The 18,137-nt window shown below is 37.6% G+C and overlaps 1 protein-coding gene across 2 annotated transcripts in view; it reads right to left on the bottom strand.

Annotated features, from left to right (window-relative positions):
- Nucleotides 1-18,137, bottom strand: part of MSH3 (mutS homolog 3) — a 230,807-nt gene that overhangs the window by 110,558 nt on the left and 102,112 nt on the right. For both annotated transcript variants that reach the window (XM_023214955.2, XM_023214956.2), the window contains exon 13: nucleotides 5,639-5,771. In XM_023214955.2, the coding sequence (XP_023070723.2) occupies nucleotides 5,639-5,771 (133 nt within the window). The remainder of the gene's footprint in view (nucleotides 1-5,638; nucleotides 5,772-18,137) is intronic.

Below are 18,137 nucleotides of genomic sequence, written 5' to 3'. Positions count from 1 at the left end.
ATATTTAAAAGTTTCACAATAACCATGTAACAGGATTTAAAAAAAAAGAAAAAGACACTTTTATATACTATTAGCAGAGGACTAACCTTTTTGAAAAACAACTTGGCATGTCTTCATAACAAAAAAGTACATATAACCCTTTGAATAAGCATCACTTTAAATAATTTATCTAAAATAGACTAACAAATAGTGAAAAACATGTGTTTGAATATTCATAGTAGCACTGCTTATAATTTAAAAAGATAAATAAGAAATAAATATCCATCAACTGGGATCTTATTAGGAAAAATTCATGCAATGTAATACTATGAAACAGCTAAAAAAATTTAAGATGTTTGTATCAGTATAGAACTCCATAATTTCAACATACATTGAATATATATGTTTATATCATATACCACATAGCCCATATATGTAAATATTTGTATGTATTTACATGGTAACACTTTCTTTGTGATTCTTTAAATGATATACATTATTCTACATAAATAGAAAAATCTAAATATCAATAAAAATTTTAGAAGGTAACACATGTGACTTACTCTGGTTACCCTCTGGGTAGTAGGTATGGAGGGGTGGCACAGGGAGACTTTTTACCCTTTATTGTATACCCTTGCATACTACTGTAGTTTTTTTAACATGAACATGAATAATTTTTACATCGTAGCTTCCGGTAAACAGAGTGGGTTAAACACATGTGCATCTAATTTCCATCTTCAAACGACAGTTAAGAGATTGTTTAAAAAGGCATAAAACCAGCCAGGCACAGTGGCTCACGCCTGTAATCCCAGCACTTTGGGAGGCTGAAGTGGGTGGATTACAAGGTCTGGAGCTCGAGACCAGACCGACCAACATGGTGAAACCCCATCTCTACTAAAAATACAAAAATTAGCCAGGTGTGGTGGTGCTCGCCTGTGGTCCCAGTGACTCAGGTGGCTGAGGCAGAAGAATCGCTTGAACCCAGGAGGCGGAGGTTGCAGTGAGCCGAGATCGCACCACTGCACTCCTGCCTGGGCAACAGAGCAAGACTCCGTCTCAAAAAAAAAAAAAAGGAAAAAACCACACTAGAAAAGAAGACAACAGCAACAATATGTTAGAAGCTATAAAGTAAACGGATAAATAGTAACTGACTTAAAAGACTCAAGGTACCTGAATTTTAAACTGTCCTCAAGGAAAACTGAGACACAATTTACATCAAGAATCCAAAAAGACTTGCATACCAATTTGGATTCCGCCCTGCGAGAAAACTTCTAAAAATATTAATAATATCTTCCATGAAATAGAAGATACTACAACCATGAAACAAGATGCTACTTTTAAAAAGAAAAAATGTTTGGAGAACAAGAAAACAAAAATTCTTGGAAATTAAAGTATAATAGTAGAAATGAAAAATTCAACAGAAGCGGTAGTAAAGATAGTAAAGTCATCTAAAACCTAGAATTTTATACCCATTCAAGCTACCAATCAAATGTGAAGGTAGTAACAATGACAATTTTTTTTAAAAAAACACTTTCAGACATGAATGTTTCAAAAGATTTACTTCCAACATTCTTTCTCAGGAAGATTCTAGAGGATGTACTCCACCAAAATGAAGAAATAAACCAAGAGGAAGACATGGAATATAGAAAATAAAAGATTCAACTCAAGGGAAGTAAAGGGAATTTAAGATAGTACTATACAACAGATATGAGGACAACCAGTCCATACCGAATCAAGTCAGAAGGCTCTAGAAGACAGCTCAGGAAAATAAAACTGACACAATGTTGGCTAAAAAGAACTGTCTTGAGAAAATAATTTAAGGCTAAAGTAATAAGGCACATAATAAGTAGTATATATGAAATAGATAAAGGCTAAGAACATATTCAAAAACGTAACTATTGACTACAAAGGGTGAAGTAAATTATGCAAAAAAAAATAAGAAGTAAGGTCCAACTGAGCAAATGTTGACTTCTAAGTGTATCATGAGGCAACTTTTCTCCAGAAAGACCTCCTCCCCACCCCATACAGGAAGCTGGACTGTTTACATAAATGTGAAACCTAGAAGCTTTTTGGCCACTAGTCAATTAATGATACCTTTTAACAAAAGTAAAGAACTAAACATAAACATTTTCAATATAATTTTGAATATTAACCTCTTGTAATTATTGTAATCCCAAGAAAAGGATTAATTTTCCAAGCTGAGACACAATGTAAAGTTAAGTCAGCAACAGAAGCAAGGTGAAAACCAGTAGTGTTTTACAATCACCTTGAAAGCCAGAGGCAGCAGGTTGTTCTCAAGTTTCTTAAGCAAAAGAACTCAAAAGAAGCTGCAAGAAAGCTGAGGATGGGTAAGTGGCTGCTCCTGGAGTCATTCTCCAGGAATTCAGCCCTACTTCTGGCAGCAGCTGTCTCACTGGGAGAGCTTAAGCACAGACCCACAAGTACAGAGGCAGGGCCTCACTGGACACAGGATGGAAAGGACCCCAGCTTAAGTGCAACACTGAAAATAGGGCTTTGGGCTTATTCCTGCCTGGCTAAAAAACAATTCTCACCTAGAAAATTCTGAAAACACTCTCCTCAACATTTGCTAAGTGCGATTATCCTTTAAATGTATTCACCAACCTCGGCAGTTACTTAACACTTTCTTACAAAACAGTTCTTGAGCAAAGTTAGTATGGGTTCCTGTGACTAGCACTATTTACAAGATTTGAATTTAATGTTTTGTCATCAAAAGAAATGTTTATTTTAGGCTAGGAGCAGTGGCTCACGCCTGTAATCCCAGCACACTGGGAGGCTGAGGTGGGAGGATCCTTGAATCTAGGAGTTGGAGACCAGCCTGGGTAACACGGCAAGATCTTGTCTCTACAAAAAACACACACACACAAAAAAAATTAGCTGGGCATGGCGGCACATGCCTGTTGTCCCAGCTACTCAGAAGGCTGGAGGCTGAAGCTGTAGTGAGCTGTGGTCACACCACCGCATTCCAGCCTGGGTTACTTACAGTGAGATCTTGTTTCAAAAAAAAAAAAAGAAAAAGAAGAAGAAATGTTTATTTTATGCCAGAATCAGCTCACTTGAGATCCTCTATCATTATCGACATAAAAACACCTATTGGTACGTATTCCAGGACACTTTCCACAAAACCGTACAGCCTGTGTTGACCACTTCCCACAATATCCAGTGTTCCTTCTCGTTTTATGAATTTCACATAATTGGCACAATCTGTACCCAGGACATCACTCACTATGTGGTGTACATAGAAGCTTATGTAGAGTAATCTAATAATAAAGAATAGACATATGTTTGATGGTGTGTTCGTAGGGCCAGCCAGCTAATCTATAAAACATTAGTTTAAAACATTCAGCTTTCCTGAAGTTGGTTTGTTACCAGATCATTTCTACTCTTCACCCTTCAAACTAATCTTTAGGCACATTCTTGTGCAAACAAACACTAAAACAGCAACAAGGAATGGCTTCCAAGTGAGTTTTAAGTTCCTTTAGTAAAATATATTTTAAAATTCCAAAATAAGCCATTCTTGCACTGCATACTGGCCACTTTTTAAATGAATTAGATTCTGACTTTACTAGAGTTTTGAAACTTTTATAAATACACAAACCCTGTGCAATACAAACATCAAAGTAAAGTTTACAAAAAGGCAGGAAGGTGGAAAAGAAATTACAGCCCCATGAACTGATGCTGCCATCTTGATGCCACGGACACTTTGACTTAGTGCATTTGAGTAGTCATTGAAAGATTTTCAGCTTTGCTTCTGTTTTCTCTTATGAAAAACAAAAATCTCTGACATCTGTCAGTGAATCCTTTCAAGTAAGGCAAGGTGCCCGGAGAGCCGTTGTTTAAAGAAGGTTAATATGCACCAATTTTCAGGCTCTGAGCCAAGGATACAAAACAACAAATGGTTTGGCAACCACTATGCAACTTCAAAAAGATCTACCATAAAACTTGCAACTATCAGCACAGCTTCTGCTATTGACAGCAAAACAACAACACAGTGTACCCAATAATGATACAATAGGCTCCCTTGACCCCATAACCAACTCATACATTCTTTCACCCCAGGATCAGTATTTCCAATTCTGGCTTGTGCATTGTTTTCAAATTTAGCTGAAGTATGTCAAACAGTTATATAAGTCCTCTTGGGCATCTCAAGTATTCTTAGAAGCAGTACTTATCATTCTAGTAAAATTCTGTGGGGGTAAAAGGGGCTGAAAAATATAGAAACTCTAATGAAAACTTGGTCACAACTAAAATTTAGGCATATAGGCTGGGTGCGGTGGCTCATGCCTGTAATCCCAGCACTTTGGGAGGCCAAGGTGGGTGGATCACCTGAGGTCAGGAGTTCGAGACTAGCCTGGCCAATGTGGTGAAACCCCGTCTCTGCTAAAAATACAAAAACCAGCAGGGCACAGTGGCGGGTGCCTGTAATCCCAGCTACTCAGGAGGCTGACACAGAAGAATCGCTTAAACCTGGGAGGTGGAGGTTGCAGTGAGCCGAGATCACCCCACTGCACTCCAGCCTGGGTGACGAGAATAAAACTCTGTCTCAAAAATAAAATATAAAAAAATAAAAATTTAGGCATATAAAAACTGTTTCACAGTAAAATTATTACATTGGCAAGGAGTTACGTTTGGAGGAAAAATAAAATTTGCTTATGAAAAGTGGCAAACAGAAAAAAAAAATGGCAGTCAAGATAACTACATCAAACATGATAGTGTCTAAAAGACACAGCCAATGAAAACACAGTCAAGAATCCTGGGTCTAAATACAGATTCTGTTACTAGCAAGTTATTAAACCTCTCAGCAGCATCATATGAGCCAAAGTAATTCAAGTAGTTGCAGCATTTTATATATATATATACACACACACATATACACACACACACACACACATAGCATTAGATATAATTTCTTATTAGTAAGAAAGTAATAAAAATAGTAACTTCTCAATGTCATAAAGTTTTGACAAGGAACAAAAAGTATAAAGTATGTGAATGACTTCTGCAAAAAGTAAAACCCCATAAAGAGTTTAACGTGTTTTTTATCATTTAAAAATATTAATAATTTTTTTAAATTTTAGGCATATTTTGAAGATAACCTAAATTATTTCCCTAAAAGTGGAAAATGACTCATTTTTGCTATGACTCAAACTATAAAGCTTAAGTGATAAAAATCAAAATAATCCTTTACTCACCTTCAATATCCAAGCTTGTTTTCATACTAATTACCACTACAGATGTTATACTAGCCGATTTTTCCTTAGTTTAAGAAATAATAAGTTGTTCTAAGATCAAAAGAAATAAGGTATCTTTTTTCTAAAATAACTAGTCTACATAAATTTCCTATTTTGATAACAGTCTATACTTTCAGGATGAAACAGGAGAATATCCTGTATTATAAGAGAAGGGCCTCTATGTGGCTGTAGTTAATGTACATGAGAAAACTATTTTTTACAATGGTTAAATTGGAATAACTCTAATTTGTGCTATTAAAATTTCTGAGGATTCAGCTACTCTCGCATGCTATATTTGTAAGATTTTACAAAATAAAATAATAATAGAGCTCTCAGAAGTTTTCTTTTAATATACGGTGTTCTCAAGCTGAAGAACACTGTCAGCTTTATCAGATTTCTGTCACACTTACTTTTTTGTGATAAATGCTACAGAGTCCTCTCTCTATGTCAGGCAATTTACGTAGATGATTTTCTATCTGACCAAACACACTAGATTCTGAATGGAGAACTTCAGATACAGCATCAAGCCGGGCATTTATTTCCCTGTGAGAAAAGAGTAATAGCAATGATCAGATATGTTAGGAATTCAGAATGTAGACATTTCCCACTCTAATGTCCAGGACTGTGACACAGCCACTTATTAGGCACAAAGGAAACTCCTCCTTCATATTGAGACAGTCAGGTGGGAAGGGCGCCCTGAAAAAACTCCAATGGGCATATGCACTGGGAGGAGGGTACACTGGGGTGGAGACACAGAAGTTCATGCTTTTGGCAGCAGGGAGGAGCCTGGCCCCTCCTCCTCCTGGGTGGAACCTGGGATTACAGTCTGTGAGGTGGGAAGCATACTAGCAAGATTCTTGTTCTGACTTGGTGGAGAGTCCCTGTTTCCCTTTTTAATCCTCTTTGCCGAATAAATTCCATTTTTCTCCTCCTTCGAATTGTCTGTGAGCCTAATTTTACATGGCTCTGTGATGAGGACTACCCTCCCCCAACCCCGCTGTCTTTAGCTGAACTAAGGAAAAAGTCCTACAATAATATATCTAGTCCTTCCATGCCTCTTATTATATCTGAATCAAACAGCAGGTATTGTACAAGGACATTCACTAGCTGGGTTTGACAAAGACAGGCTCACCAAGCAAACACACAGACTACATTTCCCAGTCTCCCCTGTAGTTAAGTATGGCCATGTACCTGGGTTCTGAAGCATGGGTGGGAATGATGTAAGCCACCTCTAGCCCTGGCCCATAAAAACTTCCTGAATAAGCTTTCACATTCACCTAACTCCCTTTGCCAGCTAGGAAAGCTTGTGAGCCCCATGGTGACTCCATCATCCTGAGTCCACAGTGGAGCAGAAAATCCACCATTCCCGTATCTGTTACCAATTGAACTTATATTAGCAAGAAATAAACTTCTAATGTATTTAAGCCACTTAATGGAGAACTTGTTTGCTGATAGCTTGCATTACCTTGGCTAATATAATAGTTCAACAATGACCGACAAGATGACTTAGTGGTGGTGGTAATGGCTGAACTGACCAACTGTTTGAATGAAATGGAATTAAACATACTGACCCTGACCAAAGACTGGGGAGTAGCAATAGAAAGTGCAGAGGATATGGGCCACGGGAGATCAGGATTGCAGGATTTTACCAATGGCTACACCTTAAGTGATGAGTCAACTTAAAACTGAAACCTGACGGACTAAATGTATCCTCAATGAGAAGTGGTCCATGAAGTACCTATAAACATCAAAGGCCCACACTAGGAATAATGGCCATATGTAGTATTAAAAACTAAGATAAGTAAACATGTCTGGTGAGTAGTAAGCCCTCAGTAAGGATCTGAAGTGTTTGTAAATGAATGAATGAATAAATAAGCAAGTAGATGAAAGATGTTTTAGGGGAAAGGAGGCATTGGCCACTGAACAAACATGTCTGTCTCTCAAAATTCTGTTGACTTCATACACACTAATATGAAGAGCAAATCTCAGATCAGGATCCTGGCTAGATTACAATCAAACTGAGGACTTTAAATTGAGTTGAGTGTTTTTGTCTTTATTACCCTTAACTTACCTGTGAGATCATGCCTTTTCATAATACAGGGCTTCTATACTAACTTCAGGCCTCATTTTTGTTCCATTTTTCTCTGGCTCATACTCTTACATGCAGAAAGACCATTTGTTAGTACGATAGTACAATGCAGGAGAGCAAGACAGAGCTTTGTACACACACGGGCTGGCTCTTCCAATCTCAGCAGGGTGGCCTCTGTAATCTATCCACCACCCCCCACCTCTACTGCCACTACTATAGTCTAAGTGAAAATCATATTGAAACAGCCTCCTAACTTTCCCCCCACTTCTGTCCCTTTTTCCAACTCACTCTCCACACTGCAGCCCAAGTGGTTTTCCTAAAGCCCAAATCTGTTCATGCCACACCTCCGCTTTAAACTCATCCGTGACTTGCCATTAATCTTAGGTTCAAATCCAGAATCTTTAATTGTCCTAAAAAATAACTGATACCTGTTTAGCTCTCAGGTCTCCCCTGAGATCACATGTCACTCTCTTCCTCCTACTCTAAGTTCCAGTCAGACTGCATATCTTTCAATGACTTAGTTACTCCAAGCTCTCTGCCATGAAGGGTTTCTCATTTGCTGCTTGTTTTGCCTACAATGTTATTTTCCTCTTCCCTACCACCCATCAGCTACACTTCGTCCGGTGAACTCCTACCCACTGTTCCCCTGAAAGGCCTTTCTAGATTCACCAGACCAGACTTAATCCCTTTACTATCATTTCCCATACTACTATCTTTTCTCTTCTCCTAATGGTAATCATAATTGTATTTCTTCTTCAATGGGAATTTACTACTTCACTGTCTTTCCTACAAGACTATAAATTCAGTGAACACGGGTCATTTCTCATCCCTACCTTTCAAGATAACAATTTGTGCTCAATAAACAGTTATTTGATTCAATTTCATTCTGAAGACTACATATAAAGTAAATCAAGATGAGCTGGAAAAAACAAATTTTCTTTGCAAAGGATTGTTATGATAAAATAAACCAATGTTTTACTCTAACATTTACCCAAAATGTTATATAAATATAAAATTTTACTTTAATAACTCACTCCTGCATAAATGAAAGATGACACCAATTGGAATAGACTAAGTTGATGCTACAGATGGTTTGAGGACTGATAAAATAATGCCATCTGTGAACGTATAAGACAGCCTACACAAATAGCTACTGTCTCAAAAATTAAAGGTTTTCTGAGATATAGAAAGATACGAGCAACAGAGTTTAATAAAAACCTAAGTCATATTTATGAAGTCTACCAGAAGACTTTTTTAATAGATATAAAACTATAAATTTCTTAGAGACTTGAAAGGTTAGGCCAAGTTGGTTCGGAATCTGGGAAAACATAAAGGAAAAGGTTTTTATTCTAGCCAGTGCCAACATAGGCAAAAGCAGTATGTTCACTATCAGTCAGTTTGGTTTTAACCCAACCTTCTTTAAGGGCTACCTCAGAGGTTAACAATTTGGGCTCAGAAGTCAGGTGGCCTTGATTCAAACCCAGGCTCTGCCATTTACCAATTATTTAGCCTTGCCCTAGTTTCTCCACCTATAAAATGAGAAGAGCAATGGGCCCTAACTCTTGGTGTTAGTATAAGAATTCAATGAAATAATACATGTCAGGTACTTAACGCAGTACCTGCTACATCAAGAGAACCACTCATAAATGTTTACTGTTACCACATTGTTACAAGTTTTGTTTAGTAGACACCAAAAAGAACAGCACGGAAGAGGGATAAATAGCACCCAAAATATGAGCTCAGAAATAACTACGTATGGACAAACCTTAGGGCACAGATACGTAAACAGGTATTTTGTGCAAAGTGAACAAGTGGGAATTATATAAGGAAAGCTAGTCCTGGCATCTTGAGGGCTAAACCTGACAAGCAGTAATGATCTGAAGTACTCACTGTGCTGAGACTGGACAGTAGGTTGCAATGAGAAAGCACACTATAACGATTAATAATTATGGAGGTCTAAATGGGCAGGGAGAGAGTGAAAGGGTATGTGGCACTGTTCACCACGAATTTCTCATCACTGCAGTTAGCTATAACTCCATCTTTAACTCCTATATGAAGATCAGAATGGAAATAAGCAAGAATGACTACACTTTTTAAAATTAAACAATTCACATACCTTAGAATTGCTGTTTAATGTGCAGTAGTAACAAGACCTTCCAAATAATTGTAACAAAACAGTATGTTAGGACACAATAGAGAATTATTATTTTACTGCAATTAATGACAGAGATTGAGTGACAGCAACAGGAAACAAAACTGGAAGAAGCATCAATTGGATGATGATAAAGATATTATTCCAAGATGCCTGATAGTATTCTACAGTTGATCTTACTATACAACTTAAATAACTGAAAGAAGGCACCTGAGTCCTTTCATCCCATATACCAAACAAACAAAAAGACGAGGTCCTGGGGATGACAAAGATTCATCTTTACTACCAAAGATGCAAGGACTAAAAGTGAGTGTCGCTGGAGTCCTTCATATTTGAAGATAAACTAGGTGGTGACGTGAGTATCTACTGTGTGTGGCTGTCACTCAGAAACACAGAGTGTGACCAAAGCTATTGCCAGTGATGGTGTCAGTACCTACTGCTTGCTCCTGTGAAAACGTCTCTATAATTCAAACTTAAGATAATTTTGTACAGTTAGATATGTTGAATAAGATCTAGTATTTGATAGTGCAACAGGGTGACTACAGTCAACTATTTCATTGTACATTTAAAAATAACTAAAAGAGTATAATGGGAATATCTGTAACACAAAGAAATGGCAAATGCTTGAGGTGATGGATACCCCATTTACCCTGATGTGATTATTATACATTGTATGCCGGCATCACAATATCTCATATACCCTTAATATATATATCTACTGTGTACCCACAAACAAAAAATGTTTAAAAAAAGGTTATCTGGTGGGGGTGGGGAGCTGAAATACAAACTGCTGGGGGTGTATTTTTGTTTGGTTTCGTTTCACTGAAAAGTATGGCTTTAAAGACGACACAGAACGAGTAAATTAAATTCAGACATTAACACACTGGTCATATGAAATGGTTAAACAAACTACCTAAATAATCTCCTGTCAGAAACATGAACCATAAGCCCTTTCCTAGGATCTAAGCATCATTAGACCTATCTAGCTTCACCTTTCACATATACTGTTCATTCTTACATTCAATGAACAATTACTGAGTGCTTACAAAGTACTAATCGTACAAAGTGGTAGACCTTAGGGCTATAATTGTTAACAAGAGAGCCTTGCTAGTCTACAAAGAATTTACACTCTAGTGATGAATAGTAAAACTTTTAAAAAAGCATTAATGATAACAATGTAGTAAGATTATAACTGGGTTAGGATCTAGATACAATGGGAACACAGGCCAGGAGCATCTAACGAACAAATGCAGTGTTAGGATCAGGGAGGATTTCCTGGGGGTAGCTATTGAGTAAAAGATTAGCTATTGTCTATAAAAGATGAATGGAAAATGGAGGGTGAAGGTTTGAAAATGTGACCACAGGAGCTGGGATCCAAGGCTAATAGTTTGGATGCACATAAGAACAGTAGCAGGAATACCAGTTAGAAAGCTGTTTCAAAAATCCAGAGAAGCAACACTGAAGGCCTGACACTGCCACTCTATGCTACATTCTAGGTAATTTCTTCAGGTATTATCTTGCATTTCAGTCATTTCCCCTATTCTTGTTTAACCCATATAAACTTTTTTGTTGTTGTTTTCTTTCTTTCTTTTTGGAGTATAAGATCCATTCTTACTTAAGTCATTCTTTTTTTAATTTCAATAGTTTTTGTAGCAGAGATGGTTTTTGGTTACATGAATGAGTTCTTTAGTCCATTCAGTTTTAAAGAATTCTATGTGGTTCCTTTTTAAATCAATCTGAGCCCCTTTGATAGTATTTATTTTCTACGCTCATATTTTTTATTCTACTTTGTATTTTTTTTTTAACGTGGTGATTTATGTGAATACAATCAGACTGTTTTAAGTAAGTTTCACAGCTTGGAAATTGCCAGACCACACAGAGTATAAATTGAAACTGAAAATCTATGAGGGAGGACCTGTGGTTAAGAATTCTTAGAAACATTTTCCTCAGGTAAGAACAGGATGAGACACATTTGTCACCTCTCTACTGAGACCATACTCCTTTGAGTGTCTCACATTACTATAGTATCCCTAACTTTAATGGACCCAAGGCCCTGTCTCCTGTCTCCCACAAGGCAACTGAACCCCAATCCTTTTGATTACCAAGATCTGCACGAGCCCAGAGGGCAGCTGCAGTAGTCAATTCACTTCCATTTCCAGTCCTTTTCCCATCTGTTCCGAGTTTTTCCCTTATGTTTTAAATACAGATTCAGCAATGTCCTAAAGGGATGTTTGTTATGCTTGATCCAGCATATCTAGCTATTTCACATAGGGAGATATTTTATGATATTAAAACCACAAAAAATGAAATCTTCTTATGGCATTTTTGAAGAGAGATATTTGGAAAATCCTCATTAATAAAGGCATAAAGATGGAGAAAGATAAAGCAGGAAGGGCCAAGAAAGACAAGATATTTATCTCCTTCTCCTCATTCTTTCCGATATTCCTCTTCCTCAGCCCAAATGAAAGCTGCCTTATTTGCTGCAGGTCATTTGTGCAGGTCTAGAGCTCACTGAAGGTCCTAATGTTGAAGAGCAAAGCAGAGGCCAGCTAAAAGTTCCTGGATATTAGTTAATCCCTATGCACTGACAGTTGGGACAAACATTTGGGTAAGAGGCACTTGGGTTCATTTCGTTCTTAGCAGCAGCAGTTTCTCCTTTAAACTCTCATTCAACCCAGCAGACAAAAGGGGCACCAGGTCAGTCCCAACCAAACACAGCTCTCAATTACACACCATATGCTACTCTCCCTTCCCATTTCCAAGCAGTAATGCATCCCTGGGGGCTGAGTAAACCAGAGTCACTGCAGGTGAACACTCTGTTGGTGGCTCATGGAGCACGGGAAACCATAAAGAATACAGAGGGCTTCCCAGTGTAGTTCATTTTAAGAAGTTCCAGAGTTAAAACTGACATTTAGTTTCATTAATCCAAATTAAATGTTAAGTGGAAGGAAATATGTTAACATTCTATTACTTCATCATTTGGGCCAGGGTAACAAATTAGAAATACAACCATTAATACTCCAAACATATGAGTTTACCAAAACAAAAGCCATTTAATGTAGAGAACATTGATCACTAGAATGTACTTAGTGCATCAGAAAGTCATGCAAAAATGTAGCCAAAGATCTATTTTCTAACGTAAACCATTTGCTATTCCCTTAATTTTAATTTACGTGATTTAAACGCCAAGAATTATCTTAGCATGCCTAATTTCCTGAAGCAGTTTTCTAAAAATCTAATTTGACTTATAAAGGTATTACTCATTTGCTCTAATTTTGGTATTGAGTTACAGAGTGAGTAACAGGTAAGTACTTGATTTTAGTACAAAAGCTTCCACTACTCGTATCTCCTTCTCCTTACTAGTAGATTATACCTTCACCAGACTAGATTAGAAATTCCCTGAGGCTGGGAACACCACCTTGTCATTGAGACTGAGTAATACAAAATTCAAAATAACTATCTTATACTACTAAGGGAAAACAGCCAAGTACAAAGTTCTGGGTATATTACGGCTTCATCTATGTAATAAGGGAGGAAGAGATTTCTCATATATATATATAATTCATATTTGTTTTAAACAAAGTGTTTCTGGAAGTATACATGACAAAGTAATAACCATGATTACTTAGTGGGATCTGGGCAGACGTGGGGCAGGAATGATAAGCAAACATTTTACTGTGTAACTTTTCACATTTTTAAACTTTTAAAGTATGTGAAGGTATTACCGTTCAAAAGTTCAAATAATTTTTAAACGCTAAGAAGAATGTACAATGGAATTGAAACAACAAAAACCATCTCCGGCAACAGACTGCTAGGTATTCACTAAACATTTCTTCCTACTCCTTGAAAAACAAGCAGACATTTGGTAGCCCCCATGCAGTAAGGTGTGACCATCGAGATGCATTCTTCTGCTTATAATCAGATTTAGGCAGAAGAGCTATCTGCCAATGCAAGGCCTGCCTTACATAAAAGCCATAAACCTACAACCTCCCTGTTCTTTCTCCTTCTATTGGCTGGATGTCAGTTGCCAAGATGACGTTGGAAGCCACATGTTTAAGACTGAAGAGCCTCTGGGGTTCCTAACTGCCTATGTGATGAGAGTCTCACCCCACCCCCAATCTGGAAAGGCCATGGATTGTTTACGCAAAGAATAAAAAAGAAGAAATTAACTTACACACCTTTAGAGTAATTAGACTTTCTGGGGTCTTTGTGTTAACAGCTAGCTTCCCTAACCAATGCACTGTTTTTTGTGTTAACGAACACATTAGCATGTACTTAGTCAATCAGAACGTAACGTTCAGCTTCCTCAGTTCCCAGAACTTAGTCAAGTTTAGAGCATTAAATAAAAGGGACCATAAAAAACATTCCTCAATTGTTCATGGTTATATTATTTTGAGAGGAGGCCCATATAAAAGACTCTACCTACTCACCAGTAGTCCTTGCAAAGTCTCCCTACATTCTTGACGGTAGCTACAGGCAAAAGAAAACAGAGGCAAGTACCAGATTTAGGTAAAGAAATGACCTGGGCAGATCCTAGAAACTGACAGTGCAAGCACCCAGCCTTCTCCCTGCCATCCCTGGAAGCCTTGGTCATCTGATGGCCGTCTTCTGTCTTTCTAATGCAAGATGTGCTGGAAAACAGATGCTCTCAAGTTCAGCATGGGCTTTCCAGACAGATGTGCATGGGTCTCATTTTCACCTGATTATGATGCTAGCGAAAGTCCAATAGCAGTACAATGTAAAAAATTCATGTGTGTGTATTTTCTGTATACTTTTTAAAAAATTAAATATTGCAAATACATGTAAAACACCAGCCTACTTATATCTCTATCCCTTTTCTCACTTCCCAGAAGTTATTATTGTCCTGACTGCCCATGTGATGAGAAAACATCACTTCTGTTTGAACCCCTAAACGGTGTGTGTGACAAAATTTAAATAAGTGGTATCATTTATGTATTCTTTTATAACATTTTTTTTGAGATTTATCCATGTTGATACATGTAGACTTAACTCATTCATTTTAACTGCTGTATAATATTCTGATATATAACCAGACAATTTATTTTCCCCTTCCCTACTAATAATTACACTGCTTTCAATTTTTTGGTATGCTAAAGACCATGGCTATCTTCTTGACCAAAAAATTGTTATGAGGAACCACACTAATCCTTTTACATACACTGTCTCATTTGGTCCTCACAACAACACAATGAGGTAGGTAGTTAATTCCCATTTTACAGATGAAGAAACTGAGGTATATACAAATTCATAACTTCTCCAAAGTGACAAAAGGGAATCAGAACTCAAGCTGAAGTATCATTAACTCCAAAGCTATGCTTTCAAAAGGGTCCCTACGTGCTTGGCTGGATGATCTTGGAAAAAATTGAGACTTAGTTTTTCTTATCTCTAAAATAGAATCACTATCTCTGAAGATAGTTGAAAAAAATACAGATAAAAAATAAAGCACAGTTACAGATTAGTTCACTAGCCTGACATTTTCTTTCTACTCCCTTGATCCCTCAGAGCTTTAAGTCCTCTGCTTGTCCTGTACAAAGACATGTTCCCAGAGAACACGTCTTACCTCTTAGACCTCAGCTCTTCTCCCATTCCACCTTGGCTACTTTTCTCTCTTCGAATCTTAGATTCAGACCTCTGCTCCTTTCTTCCTAGGCATTTTCCTTTATTTTTAAATATATATAAACGTTTCTTTTTCATCTCTAAAATTAATCTAACACTTCGCATACATATCTTCACCTGGACAGATACTGTCCAGGATATTTGTCAAAGATAAGAGAATAACTTTTCAGAGAACTGTACTACAAACACAAAATTGCACAAGATTGGCAATTTTACAAAATTCAATGGTTTTCTACAACCTCAATCAGATGTTGAATAGATGTGCAAAACATTTAAATAATAATCAAAACACTTCTTTCTAGTAAAGAGATGGGTACAATAAGTCTACTTGTGCCAAAAGGAAGAAAATTTGGAAATAGTGGGCCTATTTGTTTTGGGTTGAATTGTGTACCCCCAAAAAGATACGCTGAAGTCCTTACCCCACTACCTCAAAATGTTATCTTATTTGGAAATAGGGTCATTGTAGATGGAATTATTAAGATGAGGTCATTCTGCAGTAGGGTAGACCCCTAATCCAGTATGACCATGTCCGTATTAAAAAACACTGTGTGAAGAGACATACATACAGCAAGCACACCATTTAACCATGAAGGCAAAGATCAAGGAGCTATATCCACAAGCCAAGGAACGCCAAAGAGTGCCAGCACACCACCAGCAGCTAGGAGAGAGGACTGGAATAGATTCTCCCTGATAGGCCTCACAAGGAACCAACCCTACTGATGCCTTTGATCTTGGACGTTTAGTCTCCGGCTAACTAGTCTTCCTAACAACATTTATCATACAGAGAACCCTTTCCCCATTGCTTGTTTGTATCAGGTTTGTCGAAAATCAGATGGTTGTAGATATGTGATGTTAATTTTGAGGTCTTATGAAACTTTTCATAAAGCATTAATGATTTCACCACTCTTCCACCCAAGCTTCACCATAAATATGATGTTTGTTCTTGCTTTAATTTTTTTTTAATTTAATTTTTTTTATTATACTTTAAGTTCTAGGGTACATGTGCATAACGTGCAGGTTTGTTACATATGTATACATGTGCCATGTTAGTGTGCTGCACCCATCAACTCATCAGCACCCATCAATTCATCATTTATATCAGGTATAACTCCCCAATGCAATCCCTCCCCCATCCCCCCTCCCCATGATAGGCCCCAGTGTGTGATGTTCCCCTTCCCGAGTCCAAGTGAGCTCATTGTTCAGTTCCCACCTATGAGTGAGAACATGCGGTGTTTGGTTTTCTCTTCTTGTGATAGTTTGCTAAGAATGATGGTTTCCAGCTGCATCCATGTCCCTACAAAGGACGCAAACTCATCCTTTTTTATGGCTGCATAGTATTCCATGGTGTATATGTGCCACATTTTCTTAATCCAGTCTGTCACTGATGGACATTTGGGTTGATTCCAAGTCTTTGCTATTGTGAATAGTGCCACAATAAACATACGTGTGCATGTGTCTTTGTAGTAGCATAATTTATAATCCTTTGGGTATATACCCAGTAGTGGGATGGCTGGGTCATATGGTACATCTAGTTCTAGATCCTTGAGGAATCGCCATACTGTTTTCCATAATGGTTGAACTAGTTTACAATCCCACCAACAGTGTAAAAGTGTTCCTATTTCTCCACATCCTCTCCAACACCTGTTGTTTCCTGATTTTTTAATGATTGCCATTCTAACTGGTGTGAGATGGTATCTCATGGTGGTTTTGATTTGCATTTCTCTGATGGCCAGTGATGATGAGCATTTTTTCATGTGTCTGTTGGCTGTATGAATCTCTTCTTTTGAGAAATGTCTGTTCATATCCTTTCCCCACTTTTGGATGGGGTTGTTTGTTTTTTTCTTGTATATTTGTTTGAGTTCTTTGTAGATTCTGGAAATTAGCCCTTTGTCAGATGAATAGATTGCAAAAATTTTCTCCCATTCTGTAGGTTGCCTGTTCACTCTGATGGTAGTTTCTATTGCTGTGCAGAAGCTCTTTAGTTTAATTAGATCCCATTTGTCGATTTTGGCTTTTGCTGCCGTTGCTTTTGGTGTTTTAGACATGAAGTCCTTGCCCATGCCTATGTCCTGAATGGTACTACCTAGATTTTCTTCTAGGGTTTTTATGGTATTAGGTCTAACATTTAAGTCTCTAATCCATCTTGAATTAATCTTCGTATAAGGAGTAAGGAAAGGATCCAGTTTCAGCTTTCTACTTATGGCTAGCCAATTTTCCCAGCACCATTTATTAAATAGGGAATCCTTTCCCCATTTCTTGTTTTTGTCAGGTTTGTCAAAGATCAGATGGTTGTAGATGTGTGGCATTACTTCTGAGGGCTCCGTTCTGTTCCATTGGTCTATATCTCTGTTTTGGTACCAGTACCATGCTGTTTTGGTTACTGTAGCCTTGTAGTATAGTTTGAAGTCAGGTAGCGTGACACCTCCGGCTTTGTCCTTTTGACTTAGGATTGTCTTGGCAATGCGGGCTCTTTTTTGGTTCCATATGAACTTTAAAGCAGTTTTTTCCAATTCGGTGAAGAAACTTATTGGTAGCTTGATGGGGATGGCATTGAATCTATAAATAACCTTGGGCAGTATGGCCATTTTCACGATATTGATTCTTCCTATCCATGAGCAAGGTATGTTCTTCCATTTGTTTGTGTCCTCTTTGATTTCACTGAGCAGTGGTTTGTAGTTCTCCTTGAAGAGGTCCTTTACATCCCTTGTAAGTTGGATTCCTAGGTATTTTATTCTCTTTGAAGCAATTGTGAATGGAAGTTCATTCCTGATTTGGCTCTCTGCTTGTCTGTTACTGGTGTATAAGAATGCTTGTGATTTTTGCACATTAATTTTGTATCCTGAGACTTTGCTGAAGTTGCTTATCAGCTTAAGAAGATTTTGGGCTGAGACGATGGGGTTTTCTAAATATACAATCATGTCATCTGCAAACAGGGACAATTTGACTTCTTCTTTTCCTAACTGAATACCCTTGATTTCTTTCCCTTGCCTGATTGCCCTAGCCAGAACTTCCAACACTATGTTGAATAGGA

Source organism: Piliocolobus tephrosceles, chromosome 4 (assembly GCF_002776525.5).
Source record: "Piliocolobus tephrosceles isolate RC106 chromosome 4, ASM277652v3, whole genome shotgun sequence".
NCBI lineage: Eukaryota > Metazoa > Chordata > Mammalia > Primates > Cercopithecidae > Piliocolobus > Piliocolobus tephrosceles.
Note: the sequence above shows the minus strand (reverse complement) of the source record. Positions and strands in the feature narration are given on the sequence as shown.